Source organism: Anguilla anguilla, chromosome 11 (genome assembly GCF_013347855.1).
Source record: "Anguilla anguilla isolate fAngAng1 chromosome 11, fAngAng1.pri, whole genome shotgun sequence".
NCBI lineage: Eukaryota > Metazoa > Chordata > Actinopteri > Anguilliformes > Anguillidae > Anguilla > Anguilla anguilla.
The window spans coordinates 35797846-35814164 of record NC_049211.1 but is presented as its reverse complement, the minus strand read 5'-3'; the positions used below and the strand labels follow the sequence as shown (position 1 = coordinate 35814164).

Genomic DNA, 16319 nt, shown 5'->3' with positions numbered 1-16319 from the left:
CGTTACAGAGGTGAGGACGTGCCATAGCTAGCTAGCTATATCGTTAGCCGAGTTTTACTCATGACGCTGTGTACAGGTGCGCCGCGGGTCCGCACGGTTTCCTGCTTGTTACCCCGGAAACCGACAGAGAGGCAGAGAGCGCCGCCTCAGCTGCTCCACGTTTCGCTTTACGACCCACACTCCTCCGGAATACACCCAAGAGGCGAACGCCCTGACCCGCCCCCGCGTCCTGAGGTGCGAATGAGCTCGGGGGGTGGGGGGGGGGGGGGGGCGGAGTCACGGGAGCGAGGAACCTACCGCACTTGTCCTCGTCGGAGTTGTCGCCGCAGTCGTTGTCGTAGTCGCACTGCCAGCGCCCGGGGATGCAGCGGTTGTTCTTGCAGCGGAACTGGTACGGCTCGCAGGTCCTCTCATCTGGAGACAGAAGCAGACGCACACAGAGACGCACAGGCATCTTAATCAACCCAGAGGGGGCGCTAGCTGGTCACCAGGCATTTAAAACCAGTAATAAAAATAAGTGGTATATAAATAATGGATGTATAAATCACTGTTATACATCCATACAGACAGAATGCATGAGTTTAAAATTGAGCATGAAATCACCCAAAAATAATTGAACCACACAATCATACAATGTGAGCGTAAGAAAGAAAGGGAGAATAGAATAATGGAGGATAGAAGAGAAAGACAACATAGAAGGGTAACACACATAGAGAAAGATAACCGGATAACAGAAAGAAGGATAACAGAGGGAAAGAAGGGTAACAGGATAACAGAGCGAGAGAATGATAACACACAGAGGATAACAGAGAGAGAGAGAAGGATAACACACAGAGGATAACAGAGAGAGAGAGAATGATAACACACAGAGGATAACAGAGAGAGAGAGAAGGATAACACACAGAGGATAACAGAGAGAGAGAAGGATAACACAGGATTACAGAGAAAGAAGGATAGCACATAGAGGATAACAGAAAGATAGGATAGCACAGGGAGAGGTGGATAATGCAAGACCAAACACCTATCCTATAACACATGGCCCTGACTGGCCAAACACCCGTATTTCCTGGCCTTTCCCACCCCTCCAACATCCCTCCTTCCCCTCCCTCCTCCATCCCTCGCTCACCGCACTCCTCCTTGGGCTCGTCGGACGCGTCTCCGCAGTCGTCCTCTCCGTCGCACTTCCAGCGGGAGGGGATGCAGCGGCCCGAGTCCTTACAGCGAAACTCGTCCACCCCGCAGGTCATCTGGGCTGGGGGACGAGAGGGGCGGGGTCACCGTCAAAGGAGGAGGGGACAGAAGACGTGGGAGGGATCAGAGGCAAAAAGGGGAGGGGACAGAAGATGTGGGAGGGATCAGAGACACAACGGGGAGGGGACAGGAGATGTGGGAGGGATCAGACATAAATGGGAGGGGACAGAAGATGTGGGAGGGATCAGAGACACAAAGAGGAGGGGACAGAAGATGTGGGAGGGCTCAGAGACACAAAGGGGAGGGGACAGAAGATGTGGGAGGGATCAGAGGCAAAAAGGGGAGGGGACAGAAGATGTGGGAGGGATCAGAGACACAAAGGGGAGGGGACAGAAGATGTGGGAGGGATCAGAGACACAAAGGAGGAGGGGACATAAGATGTGGGAGGGGTCAGAGACACAAAGGAGGAGGGGACATAAGATGTGGGAGGGGTCAGAGACACAAAGGAGGAGGGGACAGAAGATGTGGGAGGGCTCAGAGACACAAAGGAGGAGGGGACAGAAGATGTGGGAGGGCTCAGAGACACAAAGGAGGAGGGGACAGAAGATGTGGGAGGGCTCAGAGACACAAAGGAGGAGGGGAGAGAAGATGAGGGCAATGCCATAAAAGGGACAGAAGGGGGACAGCGGGAGGAGTCAGACACAGGAGGGAGACAGGGAAGCGTAAGGGGGAGGGGCTTACTGCAGTTGGCGGGCTCATCGGAGCCGTCCACGCAGTCGTTGTCACGGTCGCAGACCCAGACGCGCGGGATGCAGCGCTTGGTGATGGCGCACTGGAACTGGTTCGGAGCGCAGGTTACCTCAGCTGCAGGGGGGAGGGGCAAAGAGGGGGGCGGTCAGCAGAGGGGGGGGGGGGGGGAAACCACGCAGGGTGGTGCTGAGGGTGTGGGAAGGGGGGTGGGGGAGACTCACGGCAGTCCTTCTCGTCCTCTCCGTCTCCGCAGTTGTCCTGCCCGTTGCAGCGGAAGATCCCGGGGATGCAGCGGCTGGGGTGGGTGCACTTGAACTGACTGGGCAAACACACGTGGATATCTGCAACACGCACACACACACACACACACACACACACACACGCACGCACGCACGCACACACACACACACACACACACACACACACACACACACACACACACACACACACGTGCACACACGCGCACACACATACACACACACACACACACACACACACGCACGCACGCACACACACACACACACACACACACACACACACACACACACACACACACACACACACACACACACACACATGCACACACACACACACACACACGCACACACAGACACACGCGCGCACACACATACACGCACACACGCACGCACACACACACACGCGCACGCAGATACACATACACAAAGACAATCAACATGAGGGAGGGGAAGAGAGAGAGAGAGGAGGGGCTTGTAATTATCTGTTCATTAAAGAAACGGATGGACAGAGAGAGAGAGAGAGAAAGAGCAGGAGAGCGTACCACAGTTGGCCTCATCCGAATTGTCCTGGCAGTCGTTGTCCCCGTCGCAGATGTAGGCTGGGTTTGTACAGATCCCTGTCCCACACTGGAACTGACCTGGCCTGCACTTAAACTCAGCTACACACACACACACACACACACACACACATTACAGTACCCCATCCTGTTGCACAATATTGGGATGAATCCACACACTTTCCTATCCACGACCCCACCAAGCTCTGCCCTGCCCCACCGCCCTCACACTCCAACACCCTGCCCCCACACTGCCTCACCCCACCGACCCCAGCCCTGCCCCGCCCTCCCCTTCCCAGGACACTTACGGCAGTCTGCAGGCTCATCAGACCGATCACCACAGTCATCCTCCGTGTCACACTTCCACCAGAACGGGATGCACTTATCATTTTTACACACAAACTGGAGGAGAGAGAGAGGGAGAAAGAGAGAACAAAGTGAGCAAAAGTGCACAGAATCTGGCCATACATGCTGTAATATCTGGAAAACCCATTTTGAAAACTTACACGAACAAATATCACAAAACAGTCTCAATTTGGAACAAAATAAATAAATAAAAAGGCTTATTTCCCCAATACACAAGAGTGGAGACAAACGAGTTAGCGGTGTAATTGGAACAGCCTACAGCCCGTGGCCTAACACTAAATAAGATGGAAGTTAAATTTCTCCTCCATGCTGATGACCAAGAGCTGCTGTCACCCACTGAATATGGGCTGCAGTAGCATCTAGATCTGCTGGAGCAGTACTGCCAGAACTGGACCCTGACAGTAAACCCCCAAAAAATCTAAAACAATGATCTTCCAATAAAAGGCGAGATCTCAGGAAAGCACACACACACACACACACAGACAAACACATACACATCAATACACACACACACACAGACAGACAGACAAACACATACACAGTAACACACATAGTAACACACATACATACACATTCACACAGACACATACACACACAGACAAACACATACCCATAAACACACGCACACACACACACACACACACACGCACACACAGACAGACAAACACATAAACAGAAACACACACACACACACAGAAAAACACACACACACACACACACACACACACACAGACAACCCCTCACCTGGCTGGCAGTGCAGTTAGACATGCACCGACGCCCGTCGCTGGCCAGGTAGAAGTTGGTTGGACAGGTGCACTTGTACCCCCCTCCAGGAGAGAGCAGGCATAGGTTACTGCAGCCCCCGTTGTCTACCTGACAGGGGTGGTTGTGCACTGTAACGGGACAGACACACAAGGGAGGGGGGGGGGTCACTGTTAAAACACCCACTGGGAAAAGAACACATCTGCACACATGTATGAGTGTGTGTGTGTGCGTGTATGAGTGTGTGGGTGTTTGAGTGTGTGTGTGTGTGTGTGCGTGTATGTGTGTGTGGATGTTTGAGCATGTGTGTGTGTTTGAGCGTGTGTTTGTGTGTGGATGTTTGTGTGTGTGTGAGTGTTTGAGCGTATGTGTGCGTGTATGAGAGAGAGTGTGTTTGAGACCGTGTGTCTGTGTGTGTGTGTGTGTGTGTGTGTGTGTGAGTGTATGAGTGTGTGTGTGTTTGAGCGTGTGTGTGCGTGTATGAGAGAGAGTGTGTTTGAGACCGTGTGTCTGTGTGTGTGTGCGTGTGTAATGGGGGCAGCTCTAACCCTGCGGTTGGCGGGAGGGGTGGTAGATGTGGATGTCCATCGGGCGGTGCAGGGTGCTGATCAGCAGGGTCTTGTTGGTGCCCAGGGTCTTGTGAGCGCGGTTGATGGACTTCGTTTCCCAGTCGGTCCAGTAGATGAACTCCTCAAACAGCGTCATGGCGAAGATGTGCGGAATGTCCTGATTCAGCACTGACCAAAACAAAGCCACACCCACCCGAGACTTTCACCTCATTGGTTCAGCATAGGCCGAAAAACAAAGCCACACCCACCCGAGACTTTCACCTCATTGGTTCAGCACTGGCCGAAAAACAAAGCCACACCCACACAAGACTTTCACCTCATTGGTTCAGCACTGGCCGAAACAAAGCCGCACCCACATAAGCCTTTCACCTCACTGGTTCAGCGGCGGCCAAAACAAAGCCACACCCACAGGCGCCATTTCACCTCGCAAATACTACAGAGAGAACTGAGCAGTCTGCCCTTCACATACAGGACACATCTCCAGCACTAAAATCAGCTCTCTCTCCTTCATTCACACTGACTGAACCCCGAATAAGATGGAAACTCATTAAACCTGTAAAAATGACTTTGGCCGTGTTTAGTATTTCGTAACACACTGTTCCACAGTGAAATGTGTTCAGGGTTTGTTTCTGTTAAGCTCTGGCAGCCTTAACGCATGTTGGCGTTCCAGAACTCCATCGCTAACAATTACCAATAGCGATTGTTACATCAGCATTTGAATGTCCAGTTAAGAACATTGTAATCACGTATTTGTGATCTCACACCTTAAAGGGTTAAACAACTAACTGAAGGGGATAAAATTGAGAGCTGGGGTGAGAGGGCAAACTGCACTAGCTCAGCATGTGCGACCTTTCAACTGCTCTTATCTGAACTCAAACAGGGTGATTACCCGTCCTCAAACAGAGAGGTGGCAGCACTGGGAGAGGGGCCCAGTGAGGAGAAAAGGGGGGGGGGGAGGCACATGGACTGAGGGCTCTCTGATTGGACCAGTGCTGACCTCTGACCTCCTCACTTCCTCTCTCACCATATGAGACAACAAGCTAGCAGGTCAAAGTAGTTCCTTCTACAAACACATCCTTTATACACATTTAACACTGGTTCTCTCACACACTCTTTCTCTCTCTCTCTCTCTCTCACACACACACACATACGCACAGTCACACATACACATATACACACACAAACACACATGCATGTACGCACAAACACACACACACACACACACACTGCTGTGAAACTGCTGTGTCGTACCCGTGTGGCGGTTGGTTCCGTCCAGGTCGGCGAACTCGATGTAGTCCTCGCGGGCGTCGGCCCAGTAGATGCGCTCGTTGATGAAGTCGAGCGTGAGGCCGTTGGGCCAGGTGATGTGCTTGTCCACGATCACGCTGCGGTTGGTGCCGTCCATGCCAATTCGGCCAATGTGGGGGATATCTCCCCAGTCCGACCAGTACAGGTACCTGCAAGGGACAAAATAGTCAGTGGGTAGAATAAACATACTGTACTGAGCCTGTTCTATAACCATTCATATTATAGGCATTTCCACTACATACTGTAACTCAGAATTTTGTTCATCAGATATTTGCAATAATCTGATGGACATATAATAATGGGTCTTATAATAATGGCAATGCAAAGAGACCTAATGAATGCAATGACACTGTGCCTTAAAAACTGATTATGGATAACTATATACTTTCTGCCCAAATTGGTTTTGGTTTAAAAGACTAATCCTGGGATGTAATTAATTTTCAGACATACCATGGGCATTCTTATACTCTACAACACTTGTGACAAACAATATTATACAGTTTATACTGTATACCACACCAGTGATGCAGAATACTGTACAGTTTCTATTCTACAACACTTGTGTTCTCTTTTACTGTAAGGTGTAATGGATAAAGGAATGCAATGCAATGAAATGTGTGACAAAAAAAAGAGGAGGGGGGGCGGAGCTTGTACCCGTTATGGACATCCACGGCGATGGCTCGCGGCTCCTTCAGCCCCGTGTTGACCAGCACCGTCCTGTAGGCCCCGCCCAGCTTGGACACCTCGATGGTGTCCCTGCCCTTGTCACACCAGTACAGGTTCCCGCCCACCCAGTCCACAGCCAGTCCGTCGGGGTTGCTGAGTGAAGTGCGGTGCAGCACCTGCCAATCAGGAGCCAATCAAACGTCGGAGTGTCACAGAGGGGCTGCGCATGATAGCTCCTCCCATTTTGGGTTCACAAAGTATCCCAGCACGCAACCACTCCTTGCAAAAGGAATTCTCTGCTTAACAGCCCAGTGTTTATGTCAGTTAGTCAGTTAGCAGAATATATTCTACATGAAAAAAAATACATTTTTCTAAACTATTCCTGTACTCATAAACATTATCATTGGCAAGCTCTTCGTTGAGGGTTCATATACGTTATACATGAACATTTTTAAAAGAAGAAGGATAATTATGTAAAGAAGAATGAGGTCACCGGTAAGAAAAACAACAGCAGATAATTCTATAGGTTTCTTCTAACTGTGACATCATAAAGCACGCAAGCATCCTTAAACCTTTGCAGAGTTATGCACATAGCGGTTTTTCAACATTTAAAGTCAGTGTTCTAGAACTCCACAGCTCTCAGTCATCAGTAGTGATCGTTACATCAGCATTAGAATTGGGGAGGCCGAGTTTTTGGAGATTTTTCAGAAAACATTTTGACAACGTTCAGCTCAGAACATTCTGATGCTGTTTCTGTGCTGCTGTGTGCTGTCGGTGGCGTGAGGCAGAGCGTGGCTGGCCGTCTCCGCGGCTGACCCCCCCGCTGACCTGCACGTTGCTCCCGTTGATGTTCATGCGGCGAATCATGCTGCCCTGCGTGGTGACGTCGGTCCAGTAGATCATCTGCTCGGCGTAGTGGAAGTCCAGAGCCACCGCGTTGTTCAGGCCCTGAGAAACACAGCAGGCAGGACGGCCACCCCCTCAAACTCAGGCAGATGGACACGCCCCCCCCCCCCCCTCACCCATAGGGCATGCCCATGGACACGCCCTCCCCCTCACCCATAGGGCATGCCCATGGACACGCCCTCCCCCTCACCCATAGGACATGCCCATGGACACGCCCTCCCCCTCACCCATAGGGCATGCCCGTGGACACACCCTCAACCACACCAATGGACACAGACACACCCTCATCCTCGCCCACGTGCACAGACTTCACAAATGGACACATCCTGGCCAATTATGACACACCATGTCATAATCTAAAGTCACCGATCTAAAGATTCTAATTACGAAAGATGTAGACATAAACAAAAGAATATATTAAATATATTATAGCCCTCCCTAGGAGCCCCTTTCAGTTCACACGGCATTTAATTATTCCTGGGGGGGGACACCACACTTGTGGGATTTGAATGGGCTTGTGGACGTTCATGAGTCTCCTTCCACAGACATTTGTATCTATCCTAAATGAAAATGAAACACTTCAGGCTAGTGCCCATGTGATTTTGAGAGTAGTTTAGTTCAGTTTAGAGGCATTTAGCAGACGCTCTTATCCAGAGCGACTTACATTGTATCCATTTATACAGCAGGATATATACTGGAGCGATGCAGGTTAAGTACCTTGCTCAAGGGTACAACGGCAGTGTCCCACCGGGGAATCAAACCTGCGACCTTCAGGTTACAAAACCAACTCCTTAGCCATTATACTACGCTTATCTATTGAAGGCATTTAGGGCTGATCTCTTCAGTACTACAATGATCTCAATGACCCGGCCTGAAGGAGCCTGGAACGCAATCCTGCAGCCCCTGCTGTGCGGGCTGTGCTCTGCTGGGAACCGCACCTGCTTGATCAAGGTGTAGTTGGAGCCGTCCAGGTTCAGCTTCCTCAGGTAGTACCGGTTAGCAAATATGAGGAAGGCCTCCTCCTCTATGGGGGGGAATAGGAGAGGGGGGGGGGGGGAAGAGAAAAAGCGAGCGAGAGGGAAAGAGGAACAGAGGAGGGGAGGAGGAGGGGAAAAAGAGAGAGAAAGTAGGAGCCATTAACCCCTTCGCACAAGCCCCCTAGTGGTCAGTACGCCAGCCCGGATTGCTCAGCTCAGACATTCATTGCTCCTGCAACCATGAGTGGAAACAACAAACTCCATGTTCTAGCTTTATTAGTAGACAATACACGACAACAATGCAAAATAAAGAATTTCTAAGTGCCACCATTGTCGCGTGGGTCGTTCATTTAACACGCACCCCCTCCGTGTAGTCTCTTCTGCACCTATACCCCCCTCCCAGGATGACACACCATAGTGTCCATTTGGGAGTTCATAAAAATATTCTTTCACCAACAAAGATTTGTATTCTGTCATAGCAACAAGATATATAGGTGTTGGGGTCGTCGGGGCGGGGTCTTACTGGAGGTGGATTTGCAGGTGTTGGGGTCGTCGGGGCGGAGTCTTACCGGAGGTGGATTTGCAGGTGTTGGGGTCATTGGGGCGGGGTCTTACCTGAGGTGGATTTGCAGGTGTTGGGGTCGTCGGGGCGGGGTTGGTAGCCATCCACACACAGGCAGTGGAAGCTGCCGTAGCTGTTGATGCAGCGCTGGGTGCAGGGGTACGTGGTCTTGCACTCGTCGATGTCCACACACGTCTTCCCATCATCCTTCAGGTGGAAGCCAGGCCGACACCTGCACTGCAGGGGCCGAAGCAGACAGATCTGTCCCTCAGACGGGTCCTGACCCCACAACCTCACGGTGTGAGGTTAAACGCACACCGTTCTGAAAGCAGGCCCAGGCCCGGGCCCGGCCACAACAGTCAGGGACCCAGAACCCACACCCTGCTGCAGATGGGACCCAACCCCGCGGTCACATCGCCACGCTAACCTTGTAGCCGACCTTGAGGTCCTCGCAGAGCTGGGAGCAGCCGCTCAGCTTGCGGTTCAGACACTCGTTGACGAAGCAGTTGAGCTCGTCGGAGCCGTCGCCGCAGTCGTCGTTGCGGTCGCACAGAAGCGTCTCGTTCAGGCACTTCCCGTTCTTGCACATGTACGCCGAGTCGTTGCACTTCCTCCCTGCTCGAGAGAGAGAGAGAGAGAGAGACGAGGCACCGCCAATCAGAGCGGGGCAGGGCGGAGCCTAACTCACTATGCGGCACGCTTCCTGCATTAATGGCAGACACTGTTCACCCGCCTCCACTTCACAAAGGCCAGAGTCCGTCACAACACTCATGTGCAGGAGCACAATAGTAAACTAACGTGAGGCATATGTAGTTTTTAAAGCAGAGAGGGATGAGTGGAACAGAGGTGTTGAGACAGGGATGAGTGGAGTAACAGAGGTGTGGAGAGAGGGAGGCGTGCAGTAACAGAGGTGTGGAGAGAAGGATGAGTGGAGTAACAGAGGTGTGGAGAGAGGGATGCGTGGAGTAACAGAGGTGTGGAGAGAGGGATGAGTGGAGTAACAGAGGTGTGGAGAGAGGGAGGTGTGCAGTAAAGGGGGTGTTGAGAGAGGGATGAGTGGAGTAACAGAGGTGTGGGGAGAGGGATGAGTGGAGTAACAGAGGTGTGGAGAGAGGGATGAGTGGAGTAACAGAGGTGTGGAGAGAGGGATGAGTGGAGTAACAGAGGTGTGGAGAGAGGGATGAGTGGAGTAACAGAGGTGTGGAGAGAGGGATGAGTGGAGTAACGGAGGTGTGGAGAGAGGGATGAGTGGAGTAACAGAGGTGTGGAGAGAGGGATGAGTGGAGTAACAGAGGTGTTGAGACAGGGATGAGTGGAGTAACAGAGGTGTGGAGAGAGGGATGAGTGGAGTAACAGAGGTGTTGAGACAGGGATGAGTGGAGTAACAGAGGTGTGGAGAGAGGGATGAGTGGAGTAACAGGTGTGGAGAGAGGGATAAGTGGAGTAACAGGTGTGGAGAGAGGGATGAGTGGAGTAACAGAGGTGTGGAGAGAGGGAGGCATGCAGTAACAGAGGTGTGGAGAGAGGGATGAGTGGAGTAACAGAGGTGTGGAGAGAGGGATGAGTGGAGTAACAGAGGTGTGGAGAGAGGTAGGTGTGCAGTAACAGAGGTGTTGAGAGAGGGATGAGTGGAGTAACAGAGGTGTTGAGAGAGGGATGAGTGGAGTAACAAAGGTGTGGAGAGAGGGATGAGTGGAGTAACAGAGGTGTTGAGAGAGGGATGAGTGGAGTAACAGAGGTGTTGAGAGAGTGATGAGTGGAGTAACAGAGGTGTGGAGAGAGGGATGCGTGCAGTAACAGAGGTGTTGAGAGAGGGATGAGTGGAGTAACAGAGGTGTGGAGAGAGGGATGAGTGGAGTAACAGAGGTGTGGAGAGAGGGATGAGTGGAGTAACAGAGGTGTTGAGAGAGGGATGAGTGGAGTAACAGAGGTGTGGAGAGAGGTAGGCGTGCAGTAACAGAGGTGTGGAGAGAGGGAGGCGTGCAGTAACAGAGGTGTGGAGAGAGGGATGAGTGGAGTAACAGAGGTGTGGGGAGAGGGATGAGTGGAGTAACAGAGGTGTGGAGAGAGGGATGAGTGCAGTAACAGAGGTGTGGAGAGAGGGATGAGTGGAGTAACAGAGGTGTTGAGAGAGGGATGAGTGGAGTAACAGAGGTGTGGAGAGAGGGAGGTGTGCAGTAACGGGGGTGTGGAGAGAGGGATGAGCGGAGTAACAGAGGTGTGGGGAGAGGGAGGCCTGCAGTAACAGAGGTGTGGGGAGAGGGAGGCCTGCAGTAACGGGGGTGGGGAGAGAGGGAGGCGTGCAGTAACGGGGGTGGGGAGAGAGGGAGGCGTGCAGTAACGGGGGTGGGGAGAGAGGGAGGCGTGCAGTAACGGGTGTGGGGAGAGGGAGGCCTGCAGTAACGGGGGTGGGGAGAGGGAGGCCTGCAGTAACGGGGGTGGGGAGAGAGGGAGGCCTGCAGTAACGGGGGTGGGGAGAGAGGGAGGCGTGCAGTAACGGGGGTGGGGAGAGACGTAGGCGTGCAGTAACGGGGGTGGGGAGAGAGGGAGGCCTGCAGTAACGGGGGTGGGGAGAGACGTAGGCGTGCAGTAACGGGGGTGGGGAGAGAGGGAGGTGTGCAGTAACGGGGGTGGGGAGAGAGGGAGGCCTGCAGTACCGGGGGTGGGGAGAGAGGGAGGCGTGGAGTAACAGAGGTGTGGAGAGAGGGAGGCCTGCAGTAACAGAGGTGTGGGGAGAGGGAGGCCTGCAGTAACGGGGGTGGGGAGAGAGGGAGGCGTGCAGTAACGGGGGTGGGGAGAGAGGGAGGCGTGGAGTAACAGAGGTGTGGAGAGAGGGATGAGTGGAGTAACAGAGGTGTGGAGAGAGGGATGAGTGCAGTAACAGAGGTGTGGAGAGAGGGATGAGTGGAGTAACAGAGGTGTGGAGAGAGGGAGGCGTGCAGTAACGGGGGTGTGGAGAGAGGGATGAGTGCAGTAACGGGGGTGGGTAGAGGGGGAGGGCGGGGCTCTCACCAGACTCGGTGCAGTGGGGGTTTTTGGGGGCCTCGTCAGAGCGGTCGTGACAGTCGAAATCGCCGTCGCACTCCCAGTCCTTCTGGACGAGGCAGCGGCCGTTGGCACAGCGGAACTGGTCCGGGCCGCAGGTGGGGTACTCTGCAGGGGGTGCGGGGGGGGGGTGCAGGGGGGGTACAGGGGCACAGGATTACACAGTCTCCACACTTTCCATACCCCATTGGACATAAACATACACATCAGTGAGCACCATAATGTTTGGGACAAAGCCATTTTTTTTTTCTTGATTTAGCTACGTGTTCCATAATTTCACATTTGTGATCAAACAATTTACATGTGGTTAAAGTGCAGATTCTCAGCTTTTATCAAAGGGTTTTTTTTAAAAACATTTTGCTCTCACCATGTAACAGCACTTTTAATAAACAGTCCCACTATTTCAGGGCACCATAATGTTTGGGACAAATGGCTTCACTGGTGTTTCTGATTAGTCAGGTGTGTTCACAGTTGCTTCTTCACTGCAAGTATAAGAGAGCTTTCAGTATCTAGTCTTGATTCTAGCCTTTTGATTTCCATTGGAGACCGCCTTGGTGTTTGTAAGCATGAGGACTACAGCCAATGAAAGTAAAGGAAGCCATAATGAGAAATAAGAAAAAACAGAAACATAGGCAAAACCTAAGGCTTACCAAAATCGATCGTTCGGAACATCATCAAGAAGAAGGGAGCACTGGTGAGCTCAGTAATCGCAAAGGCCCTAGTAGGCTAAGGAAGACCTCTACAGAATAATTCTCACTACTCGCTCTTGTGTATTTAAAAAAATGTAGTAATACTGATGTCAATAGATAATAATGAAAACTTCATAAAACAAAAACATTTATTGTCAACCAATTTCCGTAGCCACCTACGTGCAAAGTTTCATCCAAATCAAAGCACAACGGTAGGGTATTTGGCTGCTGCGGACAGGCAGACACACACACAAGCGATTGCAATACCCTGTCTTACATGAGCCTATTACTCCTGTATGGGTATAACAAAAAAACTCCAAAAAGTGAACTATCCATTTAAGGGCAGGACTAATACAAACAACAAGAACCCCCCCCCCCCCCCCTCCCCCCCGAAACACTCACCGCACTCCAGAGATTCATCAGAGCCGTCTGTGCAGTCGACGTCGTGGTCACACACAAAATGCTTGGGTATGCAGAGTCTGTTCTGGCACATGAACTCATTCTCCCCGCAGGTGTTGTTAAACACTGAAAGAAACAGACGGACAGAGAGATCAGTCCCCGCATCAGTCACGCTGGCCTTCGGGGAGGAACACAGCTTTCGCTGTTTTAAATGGTAGTGATGACACCTACAGCCTACCATGCTGTAAACTGGGGGTCACCAAATGTTTTCAGGACCCCCCCTTAAATGACCACCCCCTAGCTGGGGATCCTGCCACTCGAAAAACAGGTTTCCTGGATACACCTTTAGGCGTACCCAACAAGAGGCAATAATCCAGAGGTCATGTGACAAGATAAAGGACATTGACTCATACCTACATTGTGATCTCAATGGAGGGAGCAGTGTTTTGGCGGGGGCTGTGTTTGGGGGAGCAGTGTTTTGGAGGGGGCTGTGTTTGGGGGAGCAGTGTTTTGGAGGGAGCTGTGTTTGGGGGAGCAGTGTTTTAGCGGGGGCTGTGTTTGGGGGAGCAGTGTTTTGGGGGAGCAGTGTTTTGGCGGGGGCTGTGTTTGGGGGAGCAGTGTTTTGACGGGGCCTGTGTTTGGGGGAGCAGTGTTTTAGCGGGGGGCTGTGTTTGGGGGAGCAGTGTTTTGGCGGGGGCTGTGTTTGGGGGAGCAGTGTTTTGGCGGGGGCTGTGTTTGGGGGAGCAGTGTTTTAGCGGGGGGCTGTGTTTTGGGGGAGGAGTGTAAAAACAGGGCGTGTCCCGCTCACCACACCCAGCCTTGACGCTCTCGTCCGCCCCGCCGGGGCAGTCCTTGTCCCCGTCGCACTTCCAGCGGTGCGGGATGCACATGTGGGAATCGGGACAGTGGAAGGCCTCGGGGCTGCAGGTCTTGGTCTCTGTCGGGAGGGCGAGAGAGGGACGAACACAGTGAAACCGGCTCCCTCCACTCGGCCATTTCACTGCTACCAGCCAGCTGACCAAACGCGCCACCAACGGGTCAGAACCTCCCACATTCAACGCGGGAAACGGCCAATCCAAGAAGTCCGCTGACATTAAAGACATGAATTCTGTTGAGTGTGTGCTGTGTTTCAAATCAAATCGGTCAGTAGCTAGAAAAGGTTGTGCTGGATTCAAAGTTGTCTTTTCAACTAAAATTTGTTGAATGGTTTTCACTGAAAGAACAGAATGAATGCCTACCTCCGAAAGAGGGGACTCAGACAAATCTATTCATTTCATCCCTTTCAGTGACAGTAGTGTTCCTGTTATGCCTGGTGAGTTACTGGTGTCTGGTGTTATTAGTGTCAGTGTAGGTACTGATTTAACTGAAATTACTGGTGTTAGTGGTGTCATTAGTGGCAGTGATGTTACTGGTGTCAGAGTTTTTATTAGTGTCAGTTCTGTCACTGATGTCAGTGGTGTCATTAGTGTGAGTTATGTTACTGATGTCCATGGTGTTATTTGTGTCAGAGATGTTTTGGTGTCAGTGGTGTTATTGGTGACAGTGTTGCTATCAGTGTTAGTTCTGTTACTGACATCAGTGGTGTTTACTGGTGTCAGTAGTGTTATTATTGTCAGTACTGTTATTAGTGTCAGCGATGTAATCACTGTCAGTGGTATTATTAGCATCAGTGCTGTTATTGGTGTCAGTAGTGTTATTATTGTCAGTACTGTTTTTAGTGTCAGTGGTGTAATTAGTGTCAGTGGTATTATTAGCATCAGTGCTGTTACTGGTGTCAGTAGTGTTACTAGTGTCAGTGGTGTTACTGGTGTCAGTAGTGTTGTTAGTGTCAGTACTGTTTTTAGTGTCAGTAGTGTTATTAGTGTCAGTGGTGTAATTACTGTCAGTGGTATTATTAGCATCAGTGCTGTTACTGGTGTCAGTAGTGTTACTAGTGTCAGTGGTGTTACTGGTGTCAGTAGTGTTGTTAGTGTCAGTACTGTTTTTAGTGTCAGTAGTGTTATTGAGGACGGTTGCACGCTCACTGCATCTGCTGTCCTCGTCTGTGCCGTCCCCACAGTCGTCCGCTCCGTCACACACCCAGCGGTTAGAGATGCACCGGTGGTTCCCGCACTCAAACTGTGCGGAGGTGCAGAACTTATCTGGAGAGAGAGGTTCAGAAAAACCCAGAGGATTAGCAGACGGCGGGACGGCCAGTTTTGTCTTTCAGATAGGACCAGACCTCACAGCTCTGGTGCATGGGTTATAACCCACATCATCCTGAAAGCAGGCCCAAATTCCCAACTCCGGTGTTTGGGGGAGCAGTGTCTAGGGGAGCAGTGTTTAGAAGGAGCAGTATTTGGGGGAGCAGTGTTTAGAAGGAGCAGTGTTTAGGGGAGCAGTGTTTAGAAGGAACAGTGTTTGGGGGAGCAGTGTTTAGGGGAGCAGTGTTTAGAAGGAGCAGTATTTGGGGGAGCAGTGTTTAGAAGGAGCAGTATTTGGGGGAGCAGTGTTTAGAAGGAGCAGTATTTGGGGGAGCAGTGTTCAGAAGGAATAGTGTTTGGGGGAACAGTGTTTAGAAGCAGCAATGTTTAGAAGGAGCAGTGTTTAGGGGAGCAGTGTTTAGAAGGAACAGTGTTTGGGGGAGCAGTGTTTAGGGGAGCAGTGTTTAGAAGGAGCAGTATTTGGGGGAGCAGTGTTTAGAAGGAGCAGTATTTGGGGGAGCAGTGTTTAGAAGAAGCAGTGTTTAGGGGAGCAGTGTTTAGAAGGAACAGTGTTTGGGGGAGCAGTGTTTAGAAGGAGCAGTATTTGGGGAAGCAGTGTTCAGAAGGAATAGTGTTTGGGGGAACAGTGTTTAGAAGCAGCAGTGTTTAGGAGAAGCAGTGTTTAGGGGGAGCAGTGTCTAGGAGGGGAAGTGTTTGGGAGAAGCAGTGTTTGGGGGAGCAGTGTTTGGAGAACAGTAAAGGAGCAGAGAATGGACATATGTCATGAGGGCCACGGTCCAGCAGGGGGCTCCACTGACCGCAGTGAGTCTCGTCGGCGCCGTCCTCGCAGTCGTTCTCCTTGTCGCAGGTCCAGCTCATGGGGATGCAGCGGCCGCTGGGGCAGGCGAAGAAGTTCACCGGACACTTAGTCTTCTTCTTCTCTGTTTGGAGAAAAACGTGGAGACAAACAGTTCAGAATGTGTGTCTGTGCGTGCGCATATATATGTGTGTGTGTATATATGTGTCACCTGTTGTGTTGTGTGTGTGTATATATGTATGAGTCCATGTGTGTAGTCTATGTGTGTGTGTCAATGTGTGCGTGTAGTGTGCATAGTGTGTCTTTATTGTGTGT

The 16319-nt window shown here is 51.5% G+C and overlaps 1 protein-coding gene across 4 annotated transcripts in view; it reads right to left on the bottom strand.

Annotated features, from left to right (window-relative positions):
* LOC118207712 (low-density lipoprotein receptor-related protein 1-like) overlaps positions 1-16319 on the bottom strand; it is a 141962-nt gene that overhangs the window by 22973 nt on the left and 102670 nt on the right. For all 4 annotated transcript variants that reach the window (XM_035381580.1, XM_035381577.1, XM_035381578.1 and 1 more), the window contains 19 exons: positions 16006-16128; positions 15029-15145; positions 13813-13941; positions 13008-13130; positions 11884-12024; positions 9299-9486; positions 8925-9108; positions 8271-8356; positions 7255-7374; positions 6415-6602; positions 5704-5909; positions 4432-4620; positions 3866-4014; positions 3064-3157; positions 2741-2857; positions 2163-2282; positions 1933-2055; positions 1127-1252; positions 298-414 (listed from right to left, as the gene is read on the bottom strand). In XM_035381580.1, coding sequence (XP_035237471.1) covers positions 298-414; positions 1127-1252; positions 1933-2055; positions 2163-2282; positions 2741-2857; positions 3064-3157; positions 3866-4014; positions 4432-4620; positions 5704-5909; positions 6415-6602; positions 7255-7374; positions 8271-8356; positions 8925-9108; positions 9299-9486; positions 11884-12024; positions 13008-13130; positions 13813-13941; positions 15029-15145; positions 16006-16128 — 2640 coding nt within the window. The remainder of the gene's footprint in view (positions 1-297; positions 415-1126; positions 1253-1932; positions 2056-2162; positions 2283-2740; positions 2858-3063; positions 3158-3865; positions 4015-4431; positions 4621-5703; positions 5910-6414; positions 6603-7254; positions 7375-8270; positions 8357-8924; positions 9109-9298; positions 9487-11883; positions 12025-13007; positions 13131-13812; positions 13942-15028; positions 15146-16005; positions 16129-16319) is intronic.